General features: G+C 33.0%; 1 protein-coding gene across 1 annotated transcript; it reads right to left on the bottom strand.

The window, feature by feature from the left end:
* Nucleotides 1-3,996: 3,996 nt before the first annotated feature.
* LOC105337080 (protocadherin-23) lies at nucleotides 3,997-27,106 on the bottom strand. The gene is made up of 6 exons (XM_066082981.1): nucleotides 27,003-27,106; nucleotides 8,046-8,298; nucleotides 7,775-7,917; nucleotides 5,576-5,889; nucleotides 4,920-5,016; nucleotides 3,997-4,672 (listed from the first exon to the last, which is right to left on the bottom strand). The coding sequence occupies exons 1-6, from the start codon at nucleotides 27,082-27,084 to the stop codon at nucleotides 4,503-4,505; spliced, it is 1,059 nt and encodes a 352-aa protein (XP_065939053.1). The 5' UTR covers nucleotides 27,085-27,106; the 3' UTR covers nucleotides 3,997-4,502.
* Between the last annotated feature and the right edge of the window lie 752 nt (nucleotides 27,107-27,858).

Below are 27,858 nucleotides of genomic sequence, written 5' to 3' on the forward strand. Positions count from 1 at the left end.
TAGCAAGGGAGAAGTGCAAACCACAAGAAGGATTGTTTCAGCAAGATTTCATGTTTAAAGAAAAATGGAGCAGATAAAAAAATTCCATATTTTGCAAGGTGTCATGCCTTTAGCTGTCAGTGATTTTGCTGATCACATTTTTTTGCTTGTACAGCAATGACAAATTTACTTCCTCCACTTGTAACAGAGTAAATGCAAACTTCTTAAGATATACTAGTAGCCATAATTATATTTTAAAATCTGCATGTTCTAGTATCACAATAAGGCTAAACTGATTTTTGAGAAAAAAAAATGAAGAATGTTTGGATCTACATTACAATGATGTAAAGTAATACTTCAATTAGTTTACTTTAAATTTATTTGAAACACACTTTTGTTCCATTTTTATAGATGTATATCATTCTTTTAAATTTATTATGTAATGTACTGCAATTATAATGAAACTACAGTATGTCAAATTTAAGACTCTGTGTATACTACAATTCAGATTTTTATTAGTCCTTGTGGTTAACAATTAGAAGAGAATATTTAAATGTACAACAGGATATAAAAGTGAACAATATGTTTCCAGTCAACAATGAATGTGTTTGAAGTCATATTGCAATAATTTAAAAAAAATGCTTTAGGTGGCACACTTCACCTTGAAAAAGGTTTACGAAGTAGCAAAAAATTACTTGATTAGGATAGATATTATGATGTATAAGAATCATACATGTATATATTAATTAGCCGAAAAAATATGCAATTTTTGAGAAAATAAAAAGTTACGAATCTAAACAAATATGATTCAGTTAATACAAACAAAGGCCCATGGCGGATTTTAACTCATGATCTGCCGTTCAAAAGGCCAATACTTTAAACCTTGAGCTATTATCACATTCAACCAATTCAATCAATATAAACAATTTATCAAAACATTTAAATTGTCATCTTGTGACGTCTTAAAAAGTATAAGTCTCGATGTAGTGAAGTACCTTAAGATGAAAAAAAAAGATTTATATATATATATATATATATATATATATATATATATATATATATATATATATATATATATATATATATATATATATACATGATTTTAATCTAGCTATATATTTTGGGAACAATTTCACTGACATAGAAGTCTGTAAGTTTTTGCAACAGACTTTCCCAGAACACACTGTCAAATTGAACTGTTATGATAACAAAGTCTACAACTGTTTACAGTACAAAGTCACACTTCTGCATTTTACAAACCCCCATTTGGCCCTGAATTTGGATATAATACCTTCTTTGTTGAATTTCATTATTATTATCTAAAAAGCAGCACAATTCTTTGTCGTTACAAGCATCATGCCATGATTTTTCCCCCCATTTATAGGGGCACTTAACTTCTATTAAATAAAGGTCAGAGTTGAAGCAAAGTAGGCCATCTGGGCTTGCACCTATGCAACGATTGTCAGTACAGAGCATACGGCCCATTTCAGACACATGTACTATTTTACCTTCTTTTAGTTTTTTATAAGCCTTATATCTTTTCTTAGCTATTGGTTCTTGTTTTCTGCCCCATGCTACAGCACTACTGTCAAATGATTTGCTTTCACCCAAACCTTTATGAATAATAATGTCTGGTTTTGTTGTGTCGTTTTTGTTTTTATATTATGGAACATTGAAGCTGTAACCCTGCCAGTCCGTGCTGCTACCCATAGAGAATTGTCATGCTGACCCTTGGTTCTTACTTCAATTTCATCAATGATCTCTTTGTTGCATGTTGACACAAAACTGTGGAAATCTGAGATAGACATATTTTCTGTTTTCACTGTATTTACAATATGAATATATCTATCAGAATCATACAAAATATGTTCACAAGTTTCTACCTCTTCAAAGTTTGAAATATTTAAATCACTTTCAACATCATCACATGCATCTTGCACTGTAGGAATAATGTCAAACAATGCAGCCCTTAAATTATTTCCCAGTTTTAAACATAAAGAGTTTCTGAAGGATAGAGTGTTTACATGATAGTTTACAGTTTTCTTTTCTTTCACAGTTAAAGTATCTTCATATCTTATTCGTTTGAAACTTATATCTGTGATAGGCCTGGGGTGTTTTTTTCTTTCACTTGGCCGATTCCACTGGCATGGCTTAGAGGTATATGTACATGGCATATCTTCCAACTCATCTATGGATGGCTTCCCCTCGAGTGCTAATAAAATGCCGGCGATGTGTGCACATCCCTCTCCACAACTGAAATATAAACACATTTATATAAATAAAACGAAAAGCAACTGTAACAATTCCAGTACAACACACTATATATATACAATGACTATCAGCCTTAAAATTAATAATAGGATGGCTATTCATTCGATGATACTTGTTGGATTTGTTTTTGATGCTCTAAGCTTACCCTGCAGAGCATGTACAGTTGGCTTTCACAACTTGGAAAGGTTCATCCTTCGATACCAAAAGCCATTGCTCATAAACACCTTTATACATAGATGGATAACATTTTGAACGTACATGTATGTAGCACATCTGGCAAGTGTCACTTATTTCATTGATCATGATTTTGTGAATATAGCCTTCCTTATAAAAGTTGAGTCCCCGGATACACTGCCTGTAACGCTGCATCTTACCAGAATCCTCCGTCCTGTGGCTACCGTAAAGGAGGTTATTCTCTATGTCATTGATGGTCACCTTGGAGTAACTAATAGACTCTCCCGACCAACCAGATTGTAAGTTTGATATGTAAGGAACATTGTTTGCACATAAGAACGGGGGTACACCTACATGTTCTTCGGCAGCAAGTTGGGCAAAACGCTGAGCAAGTGTCACTTTGCTACCACTAATTTTTAAACGATTTAACCTTAGGAATTTCTGTATTTCTGTTTTTGTGAAAGTAAGAGTATCTTCCACATTTGTTTTAGGTGATATGGGAAATGATCCCGTAGATGAAATAATTGAATTCATCACAGGAAGAATAATTTAAAATTTCAGCGGCTTGTTACTCGTAAACCAAATGTAAAGATTACCTTCCCGCAAGAACGACAACTCTTGCGAAACTAGAGTTACGAAAAGACGGAGTACGCTAAAAATGTTGATGCACTACTCATAGCTTTCCTTTGCGATGCTTATTCTGATTACCGATCATGTACGTGTGTTAAATTAAAACTCATCGTTAGTAATTTTAAACGGCAGTATTGCCGTAAAAGTGTATAGGCCTATGTGTTCATTAAAATTTGTCCTGGAATTGGAACAGCCAGCCTCGCCGTAAATGTTGATCGTTGATCTCAAGCAGACGAAATCGTGAGAAGAAGCTTAATTATCTATTTAGTGAATTAAATAATGTGTATTGTTTATTTTTCAAGGTTAAACTTTTAATTTTTTATATTTATAAAGTTGTATTTTGTTCGCTTACAATTAAACAGACACAACTTTACATTTTGTTGACAGTGTTTATTTTGGAAATTCCAGTTCTATAAATAGTGTTAAACCAGAACAGTAGAGAAAAGTAGATCCGGCAAAATTTTCACTGATGCAGGTATCAAAGAAATCTCTAGTGCTTTGATTCAAGTTGACGTAGTGTTCCAATGATATTTTTTTCTGTCCAGAATGACCACTGTGTAACTTTTGTCAGCATTTTTAATAACAATAAGGCGGTTGTATTTTAATGATACCAGTGCTGCATTTCCTGGCTAGTTATATTAACCTGATATTGTTTTTTTGGCATAGATGATATCTCTAGTTTGGCTTTATCAATAAATTTTTCAAGTGAGTCATACGTTGAATTAGGTTTTTAACAAGTAGATGTTCTGAAGGGATGAAGTTTATTATTTTGTCCGATAAATCTCGACACTTTACACCTTGTTTGATCTTAGATTTCTCGACATCGTCTGTAAACTCAATTAAATCAGTCTGTTCAAATCAGGTTAAAGTGTTTCTTAATGTTCATTTACTTTTATTCAACTATTTCGATATGCATATGCATCTTCATTAAAAAGCAAACTGTATTAAAATGATTTTATTTGTATTTCAATTAGGATCATCAATTTAAAAGCAAATAATGTTTATTTCGTTTCCTAAAACTAATTGACATATGTATACGACATGTTATTGTGTTTATGCAATATATAAGGTAATTTCAGTATTGTACAAGCAGTGGGAATGATAAAAAAAGATGCATAAGTTTGATTATAAACGGAAGAACTACATACTGAATTTTTTTGGCATTGTCCATTAAAACGATGTAATATACATATACTAGCATTAAGAATGCGTTGAACAATATGTTTAAAGCTCGCTATTTAAATACAAAAAAGGCACAGCGACCTATTTAAAAAGAATAGAAATGCATACCGCTTTTTAGATAAAAAAGGAGTATGACAATATCATATGCAAACATATTGATATTTTAACATTAAAGCTTTCTATGTGTATAATAACTTATTTAGTTAAACAACTCGGAGTAATCACTATCTTTAGAACCGGTGTCATACAGCCATAACTATTCCATTTTAACAGCTTGAAGTAATCAGTATCTTGAGAACAGCTGACGAGCAGAAGTCCCCATCCGTGACCTTCACAGTCAGAGTGAAGGTCGTCCCGGCGGCCGATGCTACCGACCTATCTAAATGAATTTTTCCCGTCTTCTCACAAATCCGGAATATACCTTTTTCATTTCCATCTAGAAAAAAATAAAGCATTTGAAAAATTATTACGTTGGTTTGTGTAAGTAAAAAATCCATTTTATTTCATCTACATTTTAAAATAAGTTCTTTTGAATAACATTATGTTGACCTTTGTTTGTCATGCACATAGTATCATTAATTTGATATCGTGTTACATAAGTGTTCAACTCGTAATTGATTAAATACGCATAATGAAAGTAAAAATTGTCTTTTACATATACCAGGTGTATTTTGTGCAGTTACCAGTTATCATGTAAGAAAGATTTCCATGAGGTGGTGCATCATCGTCCGTGGCATTGATGGAAAAGATATCGGTACCAAGAGGTGTGGCATTGCTTATCTACAATGTTTATGTTCATTGCATGTAACGAATCAAATAAACCACTATGTCTCAAAAGAAGTAAAGTGCTGTCATACTATTGCCAAACATTACAGTTTTTTTAACATGCAAAATATACATTAAAGAAACATATCCTTTGTTTTCAAATATAAAGTGCTATATAAAAAAATTAACACATGTTTCAGCAAAACTAAGCATCACATTCTAGGACGTAGTTCTATTTTATTGAATATAATAAAGATCACTCTACATGTAGTTATTTTAAACCGCTATATTACATGATAATGATAATGGTTCAACAAAACAACATAAACTTGTATTTAAACACTATTAATTTAATCTTTAACCACTGTGTTAGCCAAAACTTTATCATTGCATATTTAGATTTAGAAGGGAATAAATAGATGGGAGAAATATGGCGATAAGAAACATTTTTAACAAAACATGAATCTATAATAGCACACACTATAGCATTTTAATCTCAACATTAAACTTCTGTCAATGAACACAATAATTGAACCCACATATCATCGAACGGTACTTGCAATGATATACCTACATTTGTGCAGAGTGGTTGATCATGAATTACAGGTGTAAACTCATTCACAGGTTCAATGATGACCTTTATCGTCATCGTTCCTGTTTTACGTGGATCACGTGTTGAACTATCAACACCAACTATGACAAGTGTGTAAATGACGTCACCAGTGTCGAAATCAATGACGTTGTTTGTTGTGACGACAGCGTTGTTGACTATCGTAAATTTCGGTTTAATGTCATCTCCAGTCTGAATAGTTATTGATGAACATCCAAAAGGGGATTCGTTGGGTTCTTTGTCCTCATCAGAACAATTCAGTTTAGCAAGCAATGAATCTTTAAAAAATAGTACTATAACAGGCGCATTCTGTGTACATACGCGTAATGATAATTCAAAACACGTTTAAACAATATTACTTTATTACTTTGAAGTAAGCCCTATGGAAATCTGGAATTTTGATATGAGGGATCAAACACAGGCGTTGATATTTAAAATAGCAAACAGTGAATAAAATTCAGAAGGTAAATTATTAGTTTAGGATTAAGATTTGTCAAAAAAGTCAAGGACTACGCTAACATCTTTTTTTACATGACACTATTATATTTATTCATTTACTGGTAATTAAAAAGCTTATTCAAATACATGTCCCCAGAGGATGCACATTGTCCTATTTTGCATTCAACAATCTTGAATATTTCTAGATAGTCACAATCATATTAAAAACAGCTTGATTAATGGTATCGATTATATATACGTTTGCCATCATTGCATAGAAAGACAGAGTCAAGGTTATTAATGATTTCCTTTACAAGAATGATAAAACACGAAACTAATCGTATAATAAAAGTACTAAATTTCTGACGGGAGTTGATTTTATCGATAATTATTCATTTTGAAATCAAGATATGTTACTTTGCTTGGCAAGTAGTTTATAATCTGTGTTTGAATTACGCATATTTCTAAAATATGAATTATCGGACTTTTCCGACAAGAATTTTGAGAAAAACCCGTATGAATCGTGTTGTGTAATAATTCAAGATAGAATTGATTCCATCAAACTATGTATGTCATCGAAATATTTTAAAAATTGTGTGGATCCAAGCAGTAAAAAACTCTAGTCTCGTTCAACCAGATGCTCGGCTCTCTCCGTAAATGTCCAACAAGCAAGAGAATGTGTTCACCCGGTCACGTGATAGCTTGATGACGCGACCTCAATATATAGAATGATTCTCTGCTTGTCGGAGATTTACGGAGACAGCTGAGTGTTGAACGAGACTATATTGAACTCTGGCGTATGAATACAAACGACTGCAATAAGTATCTAAATTATTAGTACCATTTAACTTCTTGCTATTTTCAAGGTATTTATAAATAAGTTTCTTAAAAAACAATGCTTCAATGTATATTACATCGAATTTATCGATTATTTTCAAGAACTAAATCTTGTCAGCGGTGGTGATTTGTGCTTAGGTCCAAACACTGTTTTAGTTTCGGTTTGGAGAGATTAAAAATCAACTCCCAAAACCACTTGTAAACAAGAGGCCAACAGGCCTTAACGGTCACCTGAGTATGATAGCCCATACAAAGACCTGGCGAGGAATCTCATATATGCAATCAATTAAGTTTAAATCTAAATTAAAAAAAATAAAATTTGTAATGATGACCACCTCTTTGCTATAAATCATTCAAGAAGGACAATGAAACCTAAAATTTTGATAAAAAAACTTTAAGATCATAATAGAGTGCATGACCTGATATTAAAAACGTGCAAGACTCTGATAGGAAATACTTTCCTCATATTTATTAACTTTTAAGGTAGGTTTAATGTGTTTATTTTTTTCTATAGATGAACTTAAACATAATGGCAAGAACATATGTTTAATATAAAATAACTTCCCATCCCCCATTTCATGGAGTCAGGCAGAAACTTTTCACCTAGGGCATTCAAACAAAAAACAACTATTATTAGTAAAATATTCTTTTACATTTTAGTTTTACACTATTATTAAGTCAAGAAAATATTCTAATAATTCAGCTTATAAAGTTTGACATTTTCATTAATATTATAGAGTTCTCTTCTTTTAAACTAAAAATAAAAAGATGACGTTTGATTTGTTGACCACCGAGCCTCCTTAATAAAATAACAATACTGCTTTCTTTATTAGTGAAAAATGGTAAACCTGGATAACAATAACTTAACACAGGTTTAAACAATCTTACTTTGTAGTAGACCTTCTGGAAGTGAGGAATTTTGATATGAGGGATCAAAAACTGGCGTAAATTCGTTGACAGGGAGGACATTGACGGTTAGGGTTCCACATTTATTACCAAACAGGAGTGCACTCAATCCAAATTTAGTGACGCTGTAAAATTAAAAAAAATTCGTTAATTGAATTTTTTGAATAAAACATTGAACAATAGATTTTGCATTAAGTTTACCACGATTTATGCATACATATTCAATGTTCGTTATATTCATAATAATACATACTATATTTTGTCCAAAATATATTGAGTTTTCCTCTCAAAGTCTAAGGCAGGTAAAGCCACATCAACATCCCCGGATCCTGCTGTTGGAATCGAGAACGGCACCGTGTTATCAAGTAACACAAATCTAATGCGATCTCCATCAGCATCAAAACCCGAATAAGTGAACACGGTGAACCCAACTGGTTTGTCTTCTGTTACATTCACAGTTTTTGATTCTGTCTCCGACGGAAAGCATCTGGGTTTAATCGATTCTCCTATTTTGATAATTTAAACAAATATTTGTTTTAAAACAAAACAGCAATTACGTACTTAATCAGCACCACAATTCATCTAGGTCTCAATGATTTCTCTGGTTTGATAATTTAAAAGATGTATACGTCATGAAAAACAAAACACCTTTTCTTATCAACATTGTGATCCTAGACAAACACACACATGTAGACTTGTTATTACTAACAAACGACTCGAAACAAAAAATAGATCTTAACTAGAGACGAGCTCGTTGCAAGCAACGATTAGGTCTTCCGTCGTAGCTGCGTCATACTTGTGACGTAATATAAAAATTAATACCTGACCATGGTGCAATATTAGATGTATAAACACTGTGTAAAAGAAACAAAGTACATTTATATAAGCAAATACATATCTTTAAAAGTTGTCTGAAGTTTGATTCGCCGCATGTTGTTTTTTTGCATGTGCATTTTATTTTGAGAAACTTATCGAATCATCATAATTGACTCAATATACACAGAATATGGACGACGATTATAATCACACAGTGGGTATGCCCGGTATGAACGTAAAAAGACCAAACATTTTACTCGCATTTTTTATCGAAAGCAAGGGCCAATGAATCTTTTAGAATGTATGCGGAGATCCTGGAAATTTTACAGGGGGTTCTGAAGAATAATTTTGTTTTTTGAGGGGGGGGGGGGGGGGGGGGAGGGGGCATGCGCAGATAAGAAAATTTTTCCTGGGGTGGGGGTTGAGTGTCTGACGGTTATTTGAGTTTGCCTGGGGATGTCCGAGGCATATTTTTGTAATTTTATATTGTACATGTAATGGAAAGAAATTTTGCGGGGGTTGGGGTGGGGTCTGGAACCCTCACCCTACTCTTCTTGATTCGCGCATGGGGAAGGCCGATGCCGGTAATTTGACGGTAATTTTAACCATTTTTATTTAATTAATCATTTTCAAAATTATCGGAATTCCAATATTACCTTTAAACGCAGTTAAAACTTAAAATACGAACCATTTAGTCTTGGTGAGTATTCGGCCAACATGCGTCCGCGTACGAAAGAAATGGTAATATTCAAGAAATTTGGATGGACGAGCTGGGTCCTAGGTCGTCCATCCGATTCTTTTTCAGACTAAGAGCTACAGAACTGCACTTAGAGAATATCAAACTGATTATGTTTATTTATTTTGTCTCAAAGAATCAGTTTTTTAAATAAAGTTTTATCTTAAAAAAAAAAGAAATCGGGCACAATTTTCAATGTAAGCATTTTACAATTTAAGGGTCTAATCAAATTTTGAATGAAGTTTCAAGATACTACTCTTCGTTGTTTTATACGAAATATTGCGTGGAAAAAAGATTTACATCGCATATATATTATAGAACTAATTTCTTCTCTTTTTTATTTACATCAAAATAAATCCAAGAAAAAATCTAAATATTTTTTTTTCCTTTATATGTGTTAATGAAAACGTTGATCAGCAAGGGCCGGTTCTATGTCGTGCAAGCACCTACTTAATAGATTGTTACACGGATCTACCACGATGACAAATATCGAAAAGGCAATATTGTGGGTGAAGGATGAAAGTGTAGTTTGTTTTTTAGGTTTATTTTTGATAATTTATTTATCTGGATCAATTTGGTCTGTTGGTTTGTTTTGTTTATTGAAAAGGGGAATAAAGAAAATGAGTAATTTCCGATATGAAGTCAAGCATATATTTTCATATTATCATTGACTTAAAACATGTTGGAAAAAAGAAATATTGCATCAAGCAGTTAGTTATTATGCGCAGATTATGCATTCCTCTATGGTTTTCACAATTGCATGTATCAGTTACTACACGTATTTGCTTACGGAGAAATAAATCTCCAAAGAGATGATATAGTTATCAGTTAAGTTCCAGATTGTCTTCTGCACATGCAAGCACGTGTGTAATCCTGATTTAAAAATAGGTATAATGTCCGGGGAGGGGGGGGGGTCATCGCAACAAAACTGTGTATAAGCGTACTAGAGTGTACATTGTTAATTAATAATTGATGTTGAATTGTTATTAACAAACAAAATCATAAATTTATAATAACAAACACTAAAATGCCAGGGAGTTCTGCTGGACGCGATTTCATTTGTCTTCAATTAATAGGGTGTAGGGATGCCCGCCTACTTAATACATATGCTCACGCGTCAACAGATTAAAAATGACTGTATTTTGAATTTATAAATCGCTCTAAAACATTCGATCTGATATATCGTTGTTAACAATTCAAAACTTTGAACGATTAAATTTGTTTTTATACCTAGTACCCCGACCCTCACGGAAAAATCCATTCAGATCAATGGAAATTTCATTTACAAGACTCCGCGCCAGAATCAGGATGTCTCATTTATTAATTTTTTCGTAGTTATAGTGGACGAGTCCAAAATAGGAATTTTGAGACACATCATACAATGTGAACATATGCCATGAATGCAGTTTACTTTGCGTCTATTTTCTTATTTTGAGAGTCCTTTTTATCATGTTTGTCATGGCTTGAAAATGACGGAAGGCCCTTGAATGTTGTTATCTTTATGCAGGCACGTAGCATCCTTTTTGAAAGTGTGGGGGGGGGGGGGGGGGGGGCAGACTCATCCAAAAAATCTTGACAAGCAAAAAAAAAAAAACTCCCAATTTCAATCCTAATTTCCTTATTTTTATATAAATGTTTTACATCCTTGATAATTCAATTTTTTATAAGCAAATTTAAAAAAAATTAGTTGCTGTGAGAAAAAGTGGGGGGGGGGGGGGGGGGACCCACAAGCTTGAATTAATAATTGCCTGAGGATGCATCTTTAATGTGTCAACATTTATATTCATAATTGATGAAAACGTTATATGGGATGTAATAAGCACAATGAGCAAGAGTGTTCAGTTAAAAGGGCATTTCACATTGCACGTGTGTAATCCTGATTTAAAAATAGATTGCCATAGTTGAAAGGTCAAAAAAAAAAGAGGGAGGTGTCATCGCAAGATGATACACATTGTCTAAGTAGTACAATGTAAGTAATAGTTGGTGTTGGATTATCATCATTAACAAAGAATCATCAGTTTGGATTAATTAAAACAAATATAAATTCATATAATTGGAATATTTACTGGAGGGGCTACGTACAAGTAATTCGCCGAAGTGGGGTACGTGTGACCCGATTTTCGATCAATTGGGCGATTTCATTCATCTGGAAAAGGGTTTCACTCGCGTGTACAAATGTAAATGTACATCTAACAATTGCTAGTCAATTAAGTGTGTATGTTAATTCGATAGATTTCTTCTAAAACATTCAATCCCAAGTATAATATATGTAGTTATTAGTTGACACCCTCCCAGTGGATCTATGCCGATGGATCTATCTGAGATCTCAGCTGGTAAAGAAAGACTTCGCGCCATAATACGTCTCATTCATAATTTTGGCTCGCCGATTAGTGGGCGAGTCCAAGTTAGGCCAGAGCACATGATGTGTAGATGGTCTTACCCACTCTATTTTCTTAACTGGTCATATAATAAATAGAGATATCATGGATCTTTCACTTTTGTCGGAGCATGTAATAAATGGAACCAAAAAATAAAGTAATTCTAATTGAATTAAATTGAAGTTAAAATGTAAATACCCCCTCCCACCTACGGATTAGGATTTTCAAAATTCCCCATTTTTTAAATTCCTTGTCAAGATTTTTTTTTGATGAAGCTGCCCACCTAAACCCCCCCCCCCCCCCCCACACACACACACACACACTTTCAAATAACGATGCTACATGTACGTGTTTGAATATCCTTTCCTATATGGTTAGAAATAACAAAATGTCTTTGATTTTGCATCTAATATATAACAAATTCAATTTTCAATTTGGCTGTTTGAGATTATTCGATACATGTACATTCCTAAAATGATTTAAAATAATGAAATGATTTAATTTCCAGTGATATACAGGTACATGCACTCGATCGAAGGAAAAGATTGAAATTGCTTCTAAACTCTGCACGTTCAGTTTAATAATTTATGATCCGCAGCGAAAATTAAATTTCATTTGTTATAAGATAGTCTAATTGATACATGCATGCTTCCATTGAATAAATTTGGGTAGTCAGGCAAGCTTTTTGGAAAGCTATTGCTATGAAAAATTTCGGATGGTACTCAATTTTTCCAGAAGGAGAGCTACATATATGCAGCTAAGGTAACTAATAATGCTTCCGATGAAATACTTTGTTTAGTAATGCAAGGTTTTAAGAGAGCAATACTTATTTGTTTAAAAAATAACACCCTAATACTTCGCATTTCATTCGCTGTTTGTAGAACAAGCAGAACCAGTATCAGTTCGATCCCTATCGTATGTACATTGTTCGAATTTAATAGCCCTTGCATTGGATTGCTTTGCATGTACAAAATATCTTTTAAAAATTCAACACTGAAAGTGTTTATCTATATGGCTATTAATCTATATGTACATGTACACATAGCGTACACATGTGATTCAAAATACCCCAAACGGAAAAATTAACTTATTGAGTCTACATTTTATAGAATTTGCAAAAAATACATTGCGGGTCTGAATGTTTGTTAATGTGTCAATCTATCAATATACAGTTTGTTAATTATTTTCGATTGCTAAGGCTACATCGTTTTTGATGAACATTGAACAACATTTTTTCCATGCCATTATTTCCACGGAAGATAGCGAGTACAATTATAAAGCACAATTTATTTAATTATCTCTTTAATATTGTGTACTAGTATGTAATAAATTATTTATAAATTGCTGCCGAAGGTTGTTTGGTATTTTCGTTTGTAGATGCATTGCAAGTAAAAAACGTGAAACGCGGGGCAAGTCATAATTAATACATGTATCCCTAATAACCGTTACTTAAAAATAGCGGCTTTGGATTCAAATATTATCGTATACGAATATTAAGTTCACTTTTTAAAATCATCTCCACGATGATAATATTATATCCATCGGAAATCAGTATTTTGTTTTGCTTTAAAAGAAATGTTCTATCGGGAGCAATCCCGCGTTCGTTTAAATTGCCAGCGTACATTTGTCATGTCAGTAATACACATTGTGCTTTATATGACGGCCGTGTATACGTACTGTAGAAAAGTTGAGTTTAATTACCATGCATTCGAACCATTTAATTAACACATCTCCCAGTACTGAAACAATTCAAAATGTCTCTGTTACAGTAACACAGTGGGGCGTTAAACATGTGTACGTCCAGCTCTACAAGCATATGCACTGTCGTCAAGGCGACGGCCTGAATACAGCTAGCGACTCTTCTATCGATCGGTTACCTGAGTCTCGTAATGCATCTAAATATAGAAAGGGGCACAGTTATGAAACAAACAACAAAAATAAGGTCAAAGACGTTCATCTTTATGAAATGAATATGTACATATGAATAAAAACATTTGGGAATTTTATGTAGAACTAGAGACGAGCTCGTTGCAAGCAACGATTAGGTTTTCCGTCGTAGCTGCGTCATACTTGTGACGTATTACAAAAAATTGATAGCTAACCATAGTACAATATTAGATGTATAAACACTGAGAAACAAATTATTATATTCGGTGCTAGAGAATTCGTCTGGATCTGAATCGGTCGTGTGCAGTACGAACCGGGTGAGGGAATGTTGGCGTAAAGTGTATAAGGTTGTGGCGCGCTGTGGGCCGTAAGCTAAAACGAAGGGTAGGCTTGCCGTATTCCCGAAGGTCCACCAGTATACAGTTCCAGAGAAATAAACAGGCAATTGATGCAGGATTCCACATAAATTGGACGAGACTCAACGATGGCAACATTATAACAATTTAACAGACAGACATGTTACAAACAAGTCGGATATGGCCAGTAGTGGCCTCCAGACTCAAGACTCTGGGAGAGTCGGACGTGGCCGAGGCTGGCCGCCGTATTCCAGACTGCGCATTGACAATTGTACATAATTATTTATAAGAATCTTAACAATGAGTATAAATTGACAGGTAATGATATAAGTAAGCTGAGTGAAAGGTTCACAGATATAAAATAATTAAATAAACTCAATGAGTCTTTGATGTCCAAGAAATGAAAATCTGATAATTGCACAATATTAACAGTCCTTGATACATGACACTTTGTCTCTTTGAAATCACATATAAAGTCTGAAAAGTGTCAATCACTAAATAAATAGTAACTTTGTAAGAAATAAACTGTGAGAAAAAATTACGAAACAGATGTTGAATTTTACAAGTAAAGTCCAAAAAAAATATAATTGAACAGTGCATTTTGCACGATGATACTACATGTTTATAAGCAAATACAGATCTTAACACGTTGTCTCTAGTTTGAATCGCTGCATTTTATTCACAGAGTGGGACTGTGGTTATGTCCGGTACGAAGGTAAAAAGACCATTGGCAAACGTTTTACACGCATTTTTATCGAACGCAAGCGCCAATGAATCTCTTAGTACATATGCGGAGATCCTGGAAATTTTACAGGGGGTTTTGAAGAATAATTTTGTATTTCGAGGAGGGGGAACATGCTCGGACCAAAACATTTTTCCGGGGTGGGGGTTGAAAAGTCAGACGGTTATTTGAGTTTGCACAGGGATGTCCGATGCATATTTGGTAAGTTTATAATGTACACGTAATTGAAAGAAATTTCGCTCGGGGGGGGGGGGGGGGGGTCTGGAACCCTTCCACTATATATGTAAATTTAAAAAAAATAGTTGCTGCGAGAAAAAGTGGGGAGAGGACATGTTTATGTAATATAACATGCGAAACTGATTTCATTCTACCCACAAGCTTGAAATAATAAAATAATTTTAATGAAAACAATATAAATAGACGTCATAAATACCAAATCAAACGACATATTACCACTTGATTCTGTGCGTCTTTTTAATGAATTTATAAACGGCGGCAAATTCTAAAATGTATTTTTAAAGGTAATGTTAGCTGCAAGTCTGTAGACCTTGTATGAAAAATTTCGGATGGTAGTCATTTTTTCCGGGATACAGACCGAGCGGTACATAGATTCAGCTAAGGTAACTAAGAATGCTTCCAAAAAAATACTTATATTTGTTTAAAATATAACACCCCAATACTTCGTCTTACATTCGCTATTTCTAGAACAAGCAGAACCAGTATCAGTCCGACCGGCCTCACCATATACATTGTTGGAATTTAATTGTCCTAGCATTGCATTGCTCTGTATGTACACAATTTCTTTTAAAAATTAAACACTTAAAGAGTTCATCTATATGGCTACACATAACGTACACACGTGATTCAAGTTTACCCAGACGGAAAACGGTAAAGAATTCAGTCATTGAGTCTACATGTTATAGAACTTGTAACAAAAACACATTGCGGGTCTGAATGTTTGTTGATATGTCAATCTATCAATATACAGTTTGTTAATTATTTTCGATTGCTAAGGCTACAGCGTATTTGATGAACATTAAACAACATTTTTTCCATGCCACTTATTTCCATGGAAGATAGCGAATACAAGTATAAAGCATTCATAAAATTCATTTAATTACCTCTTTAGAATTGTGTATGGAATAAATAATTTATAAGTTGCTGCTGAAGGTTGTTTGGTATTTTCGTTTGTAGATGTTTTGCAAGTAAAAAACGTGAAACGCGGGGCAAGTCATAATTAATATCCCTAATAACCGTAACTTAAAACTAGCGGCTTTGGATTCAAATATTATCGAATACGAATATTAAGTTCACCTTTTAAAATCATCTCCACGATGATAATTATATTATATCCATCGCCAATCAGTATTTTTTTTTTTTCTTTTATCGGGAGCAATCCCGCGTTCGTTTAAATTGCTAGCGTACATTTGTCATGTCAGTAATACACATTGTGCTTTATAAGACGGCCGTGTATACGTATTGTAGAACAGTTGAGTTTAATTACCATGCATTGGAACCATTTTATTAACACATCTCCCAGTACTGAAACAATTCAAAATGTCTCTGTTACAGTAACACAGTGGGGCGTTAAACGTGTACGTCCAGCTCTACAAGCACATGCACCAGTCTGTCGTCTAGGCGACGGCCTGAATACAGCTAGCGACTCGCCTATCGATCGGTTACCTGAGTCTCGCAATGCATCTAAATATATACAGGGGCACAGTAATGAAACAAACAACAAAAATAAGGTCAAAGAGGTTCATCTTTATGAAATGAAAATGTACATATCAATAAAAACATTTGGGAATTTTATGTGGAATTATTTTTGCGCGCTATATGTATCAGTTAGTGCATTACAAGAAGCCCTTTCATAACCTCATAAACGTGCGCACCCCCACAAAAATGGACCGAACTGACAACAATTGTTTCTGCAAATACTGACTATAAATTACGAAAACATTAAATTGAATACCATGGAAGGATTCAAAATTAATTTTTTTACTACTTTGCTTCAATAATGCATTAGAAATTGTTATTCCTTTTTAAGTTATTGACAAGAAACTTTGGACGCCTCTAACTCCCTAATTATAGGGGCCAGACCCTTTTTCGGTATACCGAATGAAAGGTCTGGGTAAGACAAAGAACTTTTAAAATACACATTATAACAAATTTTTATCAGGTAGAAAACTAACACGGAAAATACGCGAATTTTTTTGATTTTTTTTCTTACCTTTGTTTCAACATCTATACCACCCCTTTTATTTGCATTTAAATAATAAATGAAATATATCTCGCACAAATTCAATGTGTTAGCTTCCAAACCAGCCCATTTTTGAGACTCTGCCAGTCATCCTTAATCCTAAACCCCCTGGACAAAAGAAGTCGTTAAATTTTACTAAAAGGGGAATAACTCAAAACCGGATAGGGATTTTCCTCAACTAAATTATGCAACGACAACATCACGCGGCATGTTATCAGTCCTGAAAATTTCAAAACAATCGGTGAACAAACGAGCGAGATATTAAGGATCAAAGTTGGCGTCTAGAAGAAAAAAAAAAATAATAAGAAATTTGAAAATTTTTCAGAATAATAGTAAGGTTTTCCGCTCTCAGCGGAAAACCTTAATTATTTTTGCGCGCTGCATGTATCAGTTAGTGCATTACAAAAAGCCCTTTCATAACCTCCTAAACGTGCGCACCCCCACAAAAATGGACCGAACTGACAACAATTGTTTCTGCAAATACTGGCTATAAATTACGAAAACATTAAATTGAATACCACGGAAGGATTCAAAATTAATTTCTTTACAACTTTGCTTCAATAATGCATTAGAAATTTTTATTCCTTTACAAGTTATTGACAAGAAACTTTTGACGCATCTAACTCCTTAATTATAGGGGCCAGCCCCTTTTTCTGTATACCGAATGAAAGGTCTTGGTAAGACCAAGATCTTTTAAAATACATGTTATAACAAATTTTTATCAGGTAGGAAACTAACACGGAAAATACGCGAATTTTTTTGAATTTTTTTCTTGCCTTTGTTTCAACATCTATACCACCCCTTTTATTTGCATTTAAATAATAAATAAAATATATCTCGCACAAATTCAATGTATTAGCTTCCAAACCAGCCCATCTTTGAGACTCTGCCATCCATCGTTATAGCTAAACCCCCCTGGACAAAAGAAGTCGTTAAATTTTACTAAAAGGGGAATAACTCAAAACCGAATGGGGATTTTCCTCAACTAAAATATGCAACGACAACATCACGCGGCATGTTATCAGTCCTGAAAATTTCAAAACAATCGGTGAACAAACGAGCGAGATATTAAGGATCAAAGTTGGCGTCTAGAAGAAAAAAAAAAATAATAAGAAATTTGAAATTTTTTCAGAATAATAGTAAGGTCTTCCGTTGGAAACGGAAGACCTTAATTAAAACTACGAAAAACATATAAAAGTTTTTATAAGCAAAGACATACAATAAATGATTTTAAACGCCCCCTCTCAAGAACAAACAAACAAACAAGTGGCCTTCACGGTCACATTAGTACCATTGACAAACATCAAAATGTTACTCGAGTGACTTAGGTGACCTTAAAAATACAAAATACACATATTCATCCCCCCAAAAGCGTGAACCCTTACCCAATGGACAGCGAATTTCACAAATAAAGAAGATAAGTACAGAAAAATAAAAAGGACTGCGAACGATAGCATTGTCTAGCTGCCTAACTAAAAGTCATTTTTTAAAAGTTTTATCAAAGTTATTATTTTTTTAGTAAGAATAATCTAACTGTGTCTCGGGACAGGTCTTCACCGCAGTTAAAACGACTCCCATATACCTGTAATGTAGCAAATAATTGCAGAATCGCTCCAAAACGATTTTTTAGAAAAATGAAGCTGCATTGAAAATAACAGTCAAATTATTCATAACAAACAATTTTGAGGCTGTAAATACCTTTCAACTGAAGCTTTAATTTATATCAATGAAGAATTCAACACTTTTTCACCAACGTTTTTACTCGCTTCGAATCTACACAATATGTTGACATTCGGAACTCTCTTGATTTTTCTTATTAAATGCACTGATTTAGAGTTATCTCCCGTATTTCCTTTAATTAACAGAATATATGACAACTTTTCAATGGAAATTTACACGAATTTGTAATATCGTTTGAGTTTATCTATGCAAATGTGATATTGTTGAAACATAAAGTAAAGAACCTCCCATGATTTAGCGTGAATATAATGCGCATGCGCACGATTATAAAATCCAAAAAATCTAGAGGATTTCCGGATTTTTAAAAGAAATTTTTGTTAATAATTATTTAGCGAAGCTTGATTGGGAAGATATAAAATCAAAATGGTAATCTTCAAGTACCAATGATGTTCAAAATATATAAAACAAAAGACAGTTCTCTTTCGATTTCTCGGTATTAAAGGTCCAAAATTCGAGTCTAATATTTTAATATAGTAGTATAGATGATTTGGTCAAACGAAGAGATAACTGTGTATTTTGGGTTTAAATAGCTCATTTCATAATAGAAAATAACGGAATACGGAAATATTTTTTTAAAAACATCCCCCCGGGAACAAAAATTCCTTTTGAGGGGTTTTCATTATTGTTTTTTAGCATATTTTTACCAAAGGGTTTGTTATTTTACGGGAGGACGGGACTTATGTCTACAGACCGAAATACATTCCAAAAAAGAATTTTGTTTTGTAAATTTTCGAAAAAAATTAACAGATATAAATTAAAATGAAATTTTACATTAATATGCTGTAAATATGTTATTATAAAGTTTTTATGCACATATTGGCTGCTAAATAATATTTTCCTCACTTATAGAGACCGATTTCAATGAAATTTTTTAAGACCCCACGTTGGCAAAACTTTTGTTTAAAAATAAATAATTCGATTACAAATTCTATTTTGATATAAATTGATTAGGATTTAATTATACGTTTTAGTAGAAAACTTAGTTTTTGAATATCTGACAGAAATTCCGAAATATTTGGATGTAAAATGTAGGCGAGAAATGGGCGTTAGCGTTCGAAGTTCTTTATGTACATTTTCAAACTTGAAAAATTATAATTAAGTCAAGATTTATCAGTTATTTTCTTTGAAAGAAGCTTATTACAGAAAAAAAATACATGGCTAAATCTGTACCACACCCCATACCAACCCAAAACTTCAATATCAGCCTGATGATCGAAGGTCATTAGGCTGATATTATTTGGCAGTTGATTTGATTAAACTTTATTCAGCGTAATCGTAGTTCCCCCCATCGCAAAACAGGCACACTTTTGACGCTAAAATGTATTGTGACGTCTTCTAAAAAATATGTCCATGTGATAACGTCATAATCTACACCGTAAACATGAACCGGAATAAACCCCACAAAAATATCTGCGGTATTTCGAAATCTGAATAAAAGGAGGAAAAGTGTTCCAAAAAATCATAACAAAGGGTGAAATAAAGGATGATGATACAGTATGTGTTAGATGCGTGCCTTCGTTCATATCAGGGATGAAAAAATCTGAATTTTATATTTTATTCTATGTATTAATAAATGCATTTATTATCCTAAATTATGAGTAATCAAATGAACATCATCCCAGATATTGCAAACTATTGCCACGAATGGTCCGCCATAAACATGACCGGAATGTAAAACAGGAGGAATATCTACTATAAAGTAGGTTTTTTTAATGGGGGTAATCTGGCATAAAAAGAGGGAAAACCACTATAAAGCTGGCTTTCCGTGAAGGGAAGAACTACTATATAGTCATTTTCCGGGGGAAAACTGCTATTGAGCCATCTTTCTGGGGGGATGGCTATGGTGAAAAGGCACTATATAACACCTCAGCCCCTGACAATAAAGGTAAATCATAATTATGGCCTGACCCCTGACCCAAGGGAATTTAATTGCACGATATGAGAAGAGTGTTTCATGAATATCATAATCACACAGGATGTCCCAGATTATCTCGTTCTTACGAAAGCCAAGAAGGATCATTCGAGATTCGAGATTCAAAATACGAGATTCGATATACGAGATTCAAGATTCGAAATTCGAGATTCAATATCTAAATTAACCAATCAAATCATGGATCTGAAACCTGTATCCTAGCAACATCAAACTGTTCTAAATAAAGATCATTCGTACATGCTCTTTTCTACAAATAAATGTCTTAACAGTTCTTATATAGTGGTTATAAAATGGTTAAATTAACATTGATAAATTAACCCCACACAGTATAAACAATTAAATTAGTGATAACGCTGTTGGCTTTGCGAATCTAAGTGGTTTTGTTTTCCCTGTATGTATTTCCCCCCGAACAATTTTAACCTGATGTGTATTCGCCCCAACTGTGTAAAAATCGGCTCGCGAAGAAAGATCTGTTTAATCTAAATAATTAAAACTGAGTGTGGTTTTAGCTATGAAACGAAACTCTATGAAATAATCGACATGTCAAAAATAGGTTATGATAAAGTTTTAAACCATAGAAGAAAATCCAGATAAGAATAGTGTATTGTAGGGTATGGGGCAATGCCATTGTCGACATGAGAGAGAGAGAGAGAGAGAGAGAGAGAGAGAGAGAGAGAGAGAGAGTTTTGTAGTGTCAAATTCAATTTTGATTTAGAATTTGAAATTGATTTGATTTGATACAAGCATATACAGACAATAATTAAGCCTCTAAAAGGAGAAAAGATAGGAGGTAGCTAGGGTAGGGCAGACCAACCAGCAAGCTTTAATTTGAACGGTGTTAGCGCACGTGTGATTTACATCGACTCTCTCTCTCTCTCTCTCTCTCTCTCTCTCTCTCTCATCACCTAGCATTTCCTTTTCCGTAAGGGGGTTTATGGTATTTGTGATGTTTTACATTAGCTAGCAAATATGGTAAAAAAAACACCATGAAATTTTCTTTAAATTGTGTGCGGAGTTGTACTCAATAATCTGTTTTCAGTATATACATTTCAAGAGGGGGGGGGGGGGGCTATACAGTCCTAATTAATTTGTCAGTTATACTGTCCCCACTTTTTTTCTCTCTTCGTTTTCCAGGTTTTCTTTATTTGGCTCGGCAAATTAATATAAAACTTTCTGTGTAGCTCCATAACGATGCACTGTATATAAATCATGAGTAGTTTTACTTTCGATAAACAGGTACATATCCGTACTTGATTTTTTATTTGACTCTTATAATCGGATTTAATTTTCCAATAAATATAGGATAGGAAAGAGTAGACGGGACTTTTTTGCGCATATCCTACTGTACCATTCATTCAACACAGGTATTAGCACTCATCGAGTTCGACTTGCTTTCCCTTTTTTATCCACTGGATTTAGAGCTATTAAGTTTTGAAAATATTTTGAATTTATGGCCTGATTTTATATAAATTAGAGCTGCGCTGGTGCATCTATTTACCCAAATGGACCAAAATATAACCAAATGAATCTAAAAATTTTGACAAAATTATTTTTAAAAGTACGACTCTTTTTTCAATTCTAATCGGGTATTTCCTTTAGACAAATCTTGAACCACACACATTTTAGCAAATAAAACAACAATTGTTTCATTTTTTTACGGAGAGGGAGGTGGTGCCGGTAAAGGACATGTACATGTATTGCTTGTGGCAGTTGTGCTATACTCTCATTTGTTATAATAGGTAATACTACATATTGATATAAAATGAAAGTTTCCAATTACACTGTACATAGCTTCTATTATGCATTTTGACCCGTGCGATAGTTTAAAACAATTTTCAAAGCATTTAATGTAATTCAACCGATCATTTTTGAAATTTAATTTTCTGGATCCCCGCCTGATACATCCGCCTTCTTGTATATTAGAATTACATGTACGTTTACCATATGTACACATTAACTTAATCGGCTATGTTATGTGACGATAACATTTTTTATCAATGTTTTTGCAGGATAGGTAACAAATAACAGCCTATCTGTTGGTTTTTGCACTGATTATTTGAGATAATTTGCCGCCATCTTTTATGCATTCCACACACCACTCACAGTTTCTTTATTTGGTGTTCTGTGTGTATGGCGACAAATTGGTAAATTTGCACCACTCGCCTCTTGTAGCTTCACCCTGATTACATTTTATCTGGCTAAGTGTAATGTACAGTGTAGTAGTACATGTATATCAAATACACACATCTTTGTTTGCAGTGCTTATTTACATCTTTAGAGATTTACTTACATACAAAGTAAACATTTGTGTGATTTATATGTTATTATTGTCAGTTTTGGTGCGGGGGTGGGGGTGGGGAGGGGGAGGGGGGAGGGGTTACATGTAAGAAACTACAGAGAAACTTAATTTGGCTGTGATACATATGCTTGTCTATACCTTTTATTCTTTCTTGTTGATATATCAATGAATGAATTATATCAAAATACATGTTCAACAATTAATTATGAAATATTCATGCACAATCAAATTTTTAAAAAGTTTTACTGTTCTCTGCACAAGAAATCGGCAATGTGAACAAATTGGCACCCTATCATCCCTACCTTTAATTGTAGATAGTAGTTATGTTGAAAGCAATTCCAAAAGTAAGACTCATAATAAGTTGTTTACTGAGGAAAAGGAAAAAAAATTGTATTAATTAATAATTCCGTATGATGTGATAATATCTCAACGATTTGTTTATCATCATGGTACTAGTGTATGACTGTATGCATACATAAAAACGCGATAATTAATGCTTATATTTATTGGTGAAGCCGGACTGATTATTTATAATTAGATTATTTAGATACATGTACTAATCTTCATGCGCGGATCTAGAAAGGAGGGGTTCAGGGGATCTGGACCCCCTCCTCAGGAAAATTGTAAAATTATTTAAAATTGGTCTAGGACCCCCCTACAGAAAAAAATGAGCTACGCTAATGAAGTTCTCTACCATAACCGCATTTTTACATAGGACCCCCCTACAGAAAAAAATTAGCTACGCTAATGAAGTTCTCTACCATAACCGCATTTTTACACAAAAGGGGTGATAAACCCGGGTTTCAAACTATTACTGGTGGTGAAATACCCCAGGTTCAAACGCATCAGGTGGAAATGCACCAGGGCAAACAAAAATCACTTAGATCCGCGAAGCACACTGCATTATTACTAGTCTACGTAGATATTTTGTGTAAAAGTAAATACAAATAATTATTTAGTTAGGTAGGGAGAAGTGAACATAGCATTTATTTGTATATAAGAGCATGTACGTATGATTTTTATTTAGAACAGTTTGATGTCGCTAGGATACATATTTTCAGGTGCTTGATTTGATTGGTTAATTTAGATATTGAATCTCGTAATTTGAATCTCGAATCTCGAATGATCCTTCTCGGCTCTCGTAGATACTGTTTAAATATCATTTATATTTGATAATATTCAGCCAAAACATGTAAATGAAACTCAAGTAAAAAGTAAAATCTGTTTATTTTTCCCACAAGAAAATTTGGAGGAAATCAACCGAACTAGCAACAAATTATTTGAATAGTGAGAAGATTTAAGAAAACCGGATCCGTACAGTGACAATACTGAGATATTTGACTTATCGACTTGAAGTTGTCATGGATAAGAAATCACCAAAAAAACAGTGATTTGGAGTCCTTGTTTGTTGTGTTTTTATACATAATGCTTAATTTGTCAAATATTTATGTCGGAAAATTGTCGATTGAAAATTACATCATGTACATTGACGAAAATGCATTTGATTTTTTGATGAATACTTTCAATCAACAGTTATTCAATGAGAAAATGGTATTAGGCATTCTGGGACATGAACACTTTTACATTCATTTTTCCCACTACTACCAAATAAGAGAAAACTTATTTATAAATTAAATTCATCATAACAATAAAGTCATATTGACCCAGCAAAGGGCAGAGTCCCTTAACTAGCGTCATTAATTACAATTTTTTTTAGAGGGCGTCATTACATCAAAATGATTTTTCATGCATTCTATTTTTGCCCCGCCTCGGGACCTGAATCCCCGATCCAGTGGCTATTAATTTCACAATGTAAGTGTCCAATTTAATGGACATCATAATCAAGCAATTAATTTATAGAAACAATGATGTTTGTGAAACACTTATGTCCCCTCAGTTGGAAACATCCACGAAGAAAATATATATAAACTGCAAATAAGTGGATTTTTTTTAAAGTCCACTTGGCATTAATCTATCGAAAATTAAAAGATCGTACCCAAAATAAAACTTGATTTAGATATTATTGTGGTAATTCTCTATACGAAATTTCATTTCAATACGCGTATCCTCTGCGAAGAAAATGAACGGAAATTATAAACAGTTGCATTGGAATTTTTCCAAGTCCAGGGGTATAACTCTGTAAAAATTGCACGATTGTACCCAAGATCGAACTTGACCTATTATTATACTTTCAATACGTGCAACCTTGTGGCTAATTTTGGACTGTAATGATCTCCTGAAGAAGAAGAGTTCTATATAAAGATATAGAAAAATATGTTAATTATATGGATTTTGTTTTAAAGCAATATGAGCTGTTTTTAAATTTTGTTTTGCTACAAAAACCTACTAGTATGATCAGTCTGCATATTACTTTACCTTTAATGATAAATAAGTTTAGAAAGCAATATAAATTTTTGTCAGAGGAAAGATTTCTCTTCAAGGAACATACAGCAAAACATTTTTTGTATAGGGCGACAATAATTCAATTTGGCTCTCAAGGCTTCTCAATGGCCTTTTTCACAAAAATCTGGCGAATAGAAATTTAAAAACCATGACATATTTTGTCTTTTCTGTAGAAAAAAATAACATTTTTGTAAAAAAAAAAAAAATAATTATCATGAAAATTGCAACTCATATTGTAAAATATTAGTCCATAGAGAACAAAACATATCTTCAAATTATAGGCAGATATTGAGGTTAAATTGTTGACCACCGAGCCTTCTAAAATTGTGTTTGCATTGTCGCCGTGTAAAAAATACTTATTTTGAGTGAAATATTGTTTCATGATTCCAGTGTTAATAGTTAATTTTCGACAATGACCGTCGGACATTTTAAAATCTGGCCCCTGTTATTAAATTAATTATAAATCTTGAGTATTCCTTTCAATTATTTATCCATTATGTCAAGAGTATTATGTCTATTTTATGTATATGTATGTTTTGCTTATTAAGTAGTCGTTATCCGCAATGATAATCAGTTGGGCATTGGACATTGAAATGTCCATGCTGGCTGCTTAGACCGTGTAGAAACGATAAGTATGGATTGTAAATAAAATGTCATTCGATACACCAACTTTGTGTATTTCTACCGTTCATAGTATTATAAGACAGTACTATTGAGTTAGAGAACTTAAGATTGTAATTCGGTATTTATATAGTAGATTACTAATTAAACGCGAGGAATTAATATTCGCGTAAAATCGCGAGAAGAATATCTCGCGAATTTAAAATCTCGCTTTCATTTTTCGGACATTTTTTAAAAAATTATAAAAATATGTAATTTTTTTTATTTCCAAATTGATAAAAAAAAAACAGTATTCCTTAAGCAATTTTACACTCATTGAAGAAAACATACACAATGATACAATGATAACAGTAAAACACTGAATAATATTTAAGCCTCCATCTTAGTTCTAGACTTAATTTAAACAATAAGGTTTGGGTACTATACCGAGCGAAAGCCTATGAACACCCTCTTCCAAAAGTTCTATATATGAAGTTAACAAATATAGTTTACTCATATTTGAATTATAAAATGGATTTGGATATATTTTGATAAAAACATGTTAAAAACAAAATCGTTGAAAAAAATGCATCGGATGGATAATCATATAAAAACCAGGCCCATGATCGAAATACCACTTAAACTAAGCCACCTCGATTTCTAACGATTTTCTAATTAAAAACTGTAGGAGGAAATATTACAATATTAAACAGTTGGTATTTTCACACACACACACACACACACACACACACACACACACACACACACACACACACACACACACACACACACACACACACACACACACACACTTAATGTTTATAGTTCCATAATTGTTTATAGAGAACTCTGAATAAAGTAGAAAGACGTTTTTGTCAAGTCTAGGCTTACTATTGTTTCAATTGGGGTACTTTCATGCTTTCTCCCCTATAATACTAAAAGCAAACTTAAATCTGTATTTCATCAAATAAAACCATTTCGAATGTTATTACGTTTGTTTTGCAAAATCAGAACAAAAAAGATTTCTATACGTAGAATATGTAAAACAAACTTAACTTACCACTGTCGATACACCACACCATCAATAATAGATAGAGTAAAATCATCTTTAAAATGACCTTGCGTATACAAAAACATTCCATAAATGTACTCAACAGTAAATTCTTCCCAATATCTATAAACACGGAACGTATTCCATTGGTTGAAAAACTAGGCACCTTTTACTAATCTCGTTAAGACAAAGCCAAAACTTGATCAATATCTAAGGAAGAACATCAGTGCTTATTTCCTTATAGAATAGGTCTGAGCTGCGCCATATTTTTGTAATAGTCTAAATACGATTTAATGGAAATCAAGTCGATTGAAATTTGAAAATGTGATATGACTTTTACAGTACTAGCTAAAATAAAAAAAAATGTTTTGTTTGTTTTAGTGGTGTAACACCTTCAACATTTTAATAATTTTAATGATCAAAGTATATTTTCTCTATGTGAAATTTTTGTTCGAAATTACTTTTATTTGAAGTTTTACTGTACTGATATGAAGTTTTATGAAAGGGCTGTTTCATTAAGGCCATGTTAGAATTTCCCCATAACTTTATAATTCAAAGATGTGGTTTATATATGATTATTATTTGGAGAAAGGTTTAAATAACGATTCAGTCAACCACATGCAATAAATGAATGTTAATAAAAATCTTTATTCCTTCTTTCTAGATTATGAAAAGTATTCATTGAAAAATAATTTATTTTTTACGCTGGGTTTGAGTTCTCTTATTCGGATTTTTATAAAGTTCAATGTCATAAGTGAAATTTTTTTCTAAACACAAAAAGTATTTCTGAAATTAATTTACATAACATTCAATTTTTATTAAAACTATATATAAGGGATTTTTTTTAGGGCTAAACAAAGTTAGA

Source organism: Magallana gigas, chromosome 4 (assembly GCF_963853765.1).
Source record: "Magallana gigas chromosome 4, xbMagGiga1.1, whole genome shotgun sequence".
NCBI lineage: Eukaryota > Metazoa > Mollusca > Bivalvia > Ostreida > Ostreidae > Magallana > Magallana gigas.